This window comes from Tetrao urogallus (assembly GCF_951394365.1).
Source record: "Tetrao urogallus genome assembly, chromosome: 32".
NCBI classification, from domain to species: Eukaryota; Metazoa; Chordata; class Aves; order Galliformes; family Phasianidae; genus Tetrao; species Tetrao urogallus.
This window is the reverse complement of record NC_136845.1, coordinates 595,383-601,065: the sequence shown is the minus strand read 5'-3', so window position 1 is coordinate 601,065 and position 5,683 is coordinate 595,383. Positions and strand designations below refer to the sequence as shown.

Here is a 5,683-nt window from a genome sequence, read left to right as displayed (position 1 = left end):
GGATGGCCAAGGGTCCCTGTGCAGGTGGGACAGGGGCTGTGGCTGCTGTCCCAAGGGGACCCACATCCTGCCCTGGGCCTGTTGGTGCTGCCAGTCCTTCTCCTCCTGCCCTAAGTCCTTGGGGTCAAACCCTGCAGGGACAAGGCTTCTCTTCACCACTGATGCCCTCTGACATCCTCTGATGACCACTGCTGCCCTCTGATGACCAATGTTGCCCCCTGATGACCAATGAAGACCCTGATGATTACTGACACCCTCTGATGATCAATAAAGCCCTCAGCAAAGCTTCTCTCTGTGTATCTGTGTTCTTCTTCTCATGCTCAGCAGGGACCACTCGGATCTGTTCCTGCCTGGCAGTGGCCACCACAAAGTGCTGGGAGAGATCCCAAGCTCCATGCCATGCACACCTTGTCCTACACCCCTGTGGGCTTCCCCACTCTCTCATCATCTGCTCCAGAGTCCTAAAGGATGGAGCTTCTCATGCTGCTAAGCAGCCTCAATACCCTTCCTCTGTTCTCTCTCAGCTCTACCTTCCGGGTTCTCCAAACCCTTCATCCTTTTCTCCACATCTCCACATGGAGCATGGAGTGTGACCATATCACCCTCCTTTAACCCCTCTCTCATTGCAGCCACCTGTCCCTCCTTTGGGTCTGCTTCATTCCTTTTCCTTCAGTACCCCTACCCCTAAAACCCCGGGAGAAGAACCCTTCTGCACGGTGAGGTGGGCTGCAGGCCTGAGTCACAGGCCCTGGACCCAGGTCACTTCCTTGATGTGCTCCTCAGAGCAGAGCAGGAAGCAGCCCTTCAAATCCATCTCACATATCTCTCCACAGAGATAAGGATCTGATGTGGCACCATGCCAAAGGACTTTCAACAGTCCAGGTAGATATTTGTATGGGTCTGTGTAACTGATGTATTGAAAAAGCATCCACATTATCATTCTGACCATAAAGAGCTACAGCATTTAATGAAGTATTGGGAAAATACGACTTCTCATTTAGATCCTTAAAATATTGAGCTAAAGAAAACATAGCAAATCTCAGGACTAAGGCTGTGTTATAGCAAAACACATCTTTTTCCAGCACACACAAAGAAATTGTTTATTAGATTGTTGCTTTGCTGACAACAGGCACCTGGTAGATAAGTGTGCTTCTGTAACTTATCGACCTTCACTCTGGGATCCAGAGAGCTGTTATTGGAATGGTCTGGAGTTCAGCAAATGACCAAAGCATTCAGAAGTGAATCTTTACCTGAAGTAAAGTGACATAATACACTGGTCTGACAGAAAGAACAGAAATAATTGGTACACAGAGTTAACTTAGGAAGTTATTGTTAAATATGAGGGGAAAAAAAAGAAAAAAGTTCAGGACGTGAGAGGACAAAACTGAAATCCAAATATAGCATACCACTTCAATTAGAGTAAATAGGTAAGGAATAAGAGGGTTGTGAAATCCTAACAGTGAGCAGATTTCTGTGTTGGAAATCATCTAAATTATATAAAATATTAGTCACATGTGTCGTGGGTTAGATGTAGTTTCATGTAATATTTTAAGGTGAGAGGGACACTGCGTTCAATAGCTGCTCCAAAGTCTGAAGGAAAAACAACAACAACAACAACAAAACCCTGCATTTGATCCATAGCCATTACCACACACCATTTGTTGTCATGGGGTTTTAAGCAAGGAAAGAATAAAGCACCCTTATGCCACGACTCAGGAATTGCTGAACCATGTTTTTCCCCCATCCTGCTGAGGAGGGGCAGTGACAGAGCAGCACAGGGGGCACCTGGGAGCCAGGCAAGGTGAGCACAGCGCAGCTGGGCGGTGAATTCCAGGTGATTTTGGGGTCCCAGCCCTGCAGCATGAGGTTCCATGTGCCTTCCCTTCTGCAGGACAGCCCGGCTCTACCATCCCACAGGCAGCCCCTGGCAGCTCAGTGCAGGCACTGTGTGGGGCAGCATGCGTGCAGTGGTACAGAGATGTGCCCCCAGCACAGCCCCTGACACCGCATGTCCTCCTTCTAACAGCACCTACCTCCTCCCCTTTATTCCATCTTCCTCTTCATCACCGTGCACCCTGGCTCACCGTGGGGCTCACTGGGGCTCTTTTCCCCCAGTTTGGTAAATTTCCATTGCTTGTTTTACCACAATTAGCATCTTTCTATCTTGGTGCACTATAACTGTAAACAGTTTATACCAAACCCAAGAACAAGTCCTTATACCTGGCAGAGGCAAAAAAGTGATTTCAGTTCTTCCATGAAACAAGTGATAAAAACAGGGCTGTTCACAAATCAAGCAAAGCTAAACTGGGAAGATTTAGGATGACCACACTCTGATTCCTTTTGCTAATGTAATAAATTGGTCCTTATTCTAATACATTGATCCCTTTTGCTAACCCAGTCTGTTTCAGCTCCACGGTGCTTGCTGGCATCTCATCTGCCTGCAGATACAGAGATGGAACACAGAGTTTGTTAGAAAGTCAGCACTGACCCAGAGTTCATATGTACTCCAGGAGAAAGAGCAGGATGATGCCTCAGAGAAGTGGTTGGAATCCAAAAACATGTTTAGGATCATGGTAACCACTAATGATAATTACATACACACATATATATATGAACTGCAAAGAAAAATGTATCTACTAATATAATTAAGTATTACACACATTAAAAAACATAACATAGGTGTGCTATGGGACAGACTGTGAGATATTTATAGAGACAGATGAGAAGTGCTAAACTGTGACCAGGGCATCATTTTCCTCACTGCATTCTTGAGCTCCTGGTTCCTCACGCTGTAGATGAGGGGATTCACTGCTGGAGGCACCACCGAGTACAGAAATGACACCACCAGATCCAGGGATGGGGAGGAAATGGAGGTGGGCCTCAGATTGCCAAAAAAGGCACTGCTGAGAAACAGAGAGACCACGGCCAGGTGAGGGAGGCACGTGGAGAAGGCTTTGTGCCGTCCCTGCTCAGAATGCATTCTCAGCACGGCCCTGAAGATTTGCACATAGGAGAAAAGAATGAACACAAAGCACCCAAATGCTAAAGAGGCACTGATCACAAGAAGCCAAATTTCCCTGAGGTAAGACTGTGAGCAGGAAAGCTTGAGGATGTGGGGGATTTCACAGAAGAACTGATCTACAGCATTGCCTCGGCACAGTGGCTGAGAAAATGTATTGGCAGTGTGCAGGAGGGAATAGAGAAACATAGTGCCCCAGGCAGCTGCTGCCATGGTGGCACAAGATCTCCTGTCCATCAAGGTCCCATAGTGCAGGGGCTTGCAGATGGCAACGTAGCGGTCATAGGACATGATGGTGAGAATGGAATACTCTGCTGATAGCGGAAAGACAAACAGAAAGGTCTGGGCAACGCATCCTGAGTAGGAGATGCGCCTGGTGTCCCAGAGGACATTGGCCATGGCTTTGGGGAGAGTGGTGGAGATGCAGCCCAGGTCGAGGAGGGCAAGGTTGAGGAGGAAGAAGTACATGGGGGTGTGCAGGCGGTGGTGGCAGGCTACGGCTGTGCTGATGAGGCCGTTGCCCAGGAGGGCAGCCAGGTAGATGCCCAGCAAGAGCCAGAAGTGCAGGAGCTGCAGCTGCCGCGTGTCTGCCAACGCCAGGAGGAGGAACTCGCTGATGGAGCTGCTGTTGGGCATCTGCTGCCTGTGAGCACAGTCACCTGTCTGAGGAGGGAAAACCAGGAAAATGTTATTTCATTCCTCCCCACGCAAACCCTACTCTGTGTCTTCTGAAACCTCCCAGACTGCCTCCCTCCCTTCTGCCAGATCTTTTCTGCTACATTCCTTGAGCTCTGGTTGCTGTTGGCTGATGTTTCCACGCTGCACAAGGAGCTCTGTTGCAGGCTGTGGATGAGTCAGGCTTGCTCTGCAGCAATAACGCAATAGAAATACAGAGTGATCTCAGATTAAAAACCTGAGATGTCAAGGAGCTTCCCACAACTTTCTCCAAACTGGTCAGCAGTGCTCTGTGGATATTGTTCTATTTTTTTCTAGTTGCCCCAGCACTAAAAAAAAAACCAGGAATGTTTTTAAGGTAGAAATCCTCTTGATCATTGTGAGGCACTTTAAATGAATCTTTTTAGGATCAGGGAGGCAAAGGCCATACCCCTCACTTCCAAGTGATCAGTGCTATATCTGTGTTTGTATCACTGGAGGATGGTCACACTCAGGAGTTACCCTGACAAGACTCTGGGTGCTGGTAAGAGCAGAGCAATCCCAGTTAGATGGGCAGAACTCAAAGTCTCTTGATTTGCTCACTGTTCCAGAGGATCTCAGCTCTCTCTACCTCATCAGGGACACTGCCATCCAGCAACGTTTTCTTGGCCTTAACTCCAAGGCATCTTCTCCATGGTACTGCTGGATAACACAGAACCGCCATGGCAGAGCTGCACCCTTGTGTAGGTTTGACTGCAGCCCAGGAGGAGCCACAGGAGCAGAGTCAAATGCCAAAAGCATGGGGTGTCTTAGAAAGAGCCATCTCATTCCTAGCCCTAAAGACAGTGTTTATCAGAGGGTGTCTAAGCTCCACTTGAATCCCCATCCCACACCCTGCTGAGCCCTTAATGCAACTCTTAATCAAGTTCTCATGACACTAGGAATGGACACATAGGCTGGTGCTGCAGGGAGCTGTCTGCATTGCAGAGACGACAGTGAGGTGCCCATATCCCTCTCCCAGCCTTTGCAGTCAGCACTCTCCTCTCCCTCCCTGCCCCTATCTCTGCTGCTTGCAGCTGTCTCTGCCTGCAGCCAGCCACTGTGTGCTCAGCAGTGCTCTGTAGACCCCTTCTGGCCCTGGGGCTGGAGCCAACGGTTTGGTCATGCAGACCATGGTGACACTGGACGTAGGGCAGGAGTGATTTGTATGGAAGGTGGGGCCATTAAGGAATTTGTTGTGTGTCATGATAACCCTCAGTGTGATAGTATAGGAGTCTCAGCCTCTTTCAATATCATAAACTCCATTTCAATGAGGCAAGTGAAGCGAAAACAGAAAGCAGAGGTTCAGGAAAGCACACCATGAAACATAGAACTGCTGCTTTATTCTCCCTCTTGCAAAGTACTCTCAGAAGTGCCCTGAGGTTCTATGGAGCTGTGGTCCCCCTGCCCCAGGCAGCAGCTGTGACAGCAGAAGGCCTCTGCCCTGCCCTGCCGGGGGGCTCCTTCCCCCCACACGTCTCCCACGTCTGCACCCTGGGCAGCTCCCCAGGCAGGCTGAGTGCAGAGCCTGGCAGGTGGCACAGCCCCTGCCCTGGCACACAGCCCCTGGGACACAGCAGGGACCTGCTCTGCAGGACAGCCCTGGGCACCAGGCTGCAGCCCCGGCTGCACAGCCTGCAGCCATCCTGGGACACACAGCCCTCAGGGCTGTGCTCTGATGCTGCAGCACAGAAGCCCTCAGCTGGATCAGGTCTTCTTCCATAATAAGGAAAGAGAATGTATGCTGCCTGACCTGCACTGGGATGCCCCACACTCAGCGATCCTTGCAGTAAAATCACTATGTTGCATGCTGTGAGGGACTTACCTTGTCAAGGGCTGTGAGATATGCTCCTCCAGTGAGCTCACAGTCTGCTTGCATGCCACACTGCCTGTATGCTCTCTTCCTTCTTCTCTGTGTCACTTGCAGATCATGCCCCCAGCCCTGCTTGGTGCTGCACAGGAGCTGCTCCT

General features: G+C 49.9%; 1 protein-coding gene across 1 annotated transcript; it reads right to left on the bottom strand.

Moving 5' to 3' along the window:
• Positions 1-2,363: 2,363 nt before the first annotated feature.
• Positions 2,364-3,655, bottom strand: LOC306956582 (olfactory receptor 14C36-like; the record flags this gene model as incomplete). The annotated part of the gene is made up of 3 exons (XM_079547858.1): positions 2,364-2,438; positions 2,762-2,993; positions 3,354-3,655. 3 exons carry the CDS (start codon positions 3,653-3,655, stop codon positions 2,364-2,366), a joined length of 609 nt encoding a protein of 202 aa, XP_079403984.1.
• Positions 3,656-5,683: the final 2,028 nt, after the last annotated feature.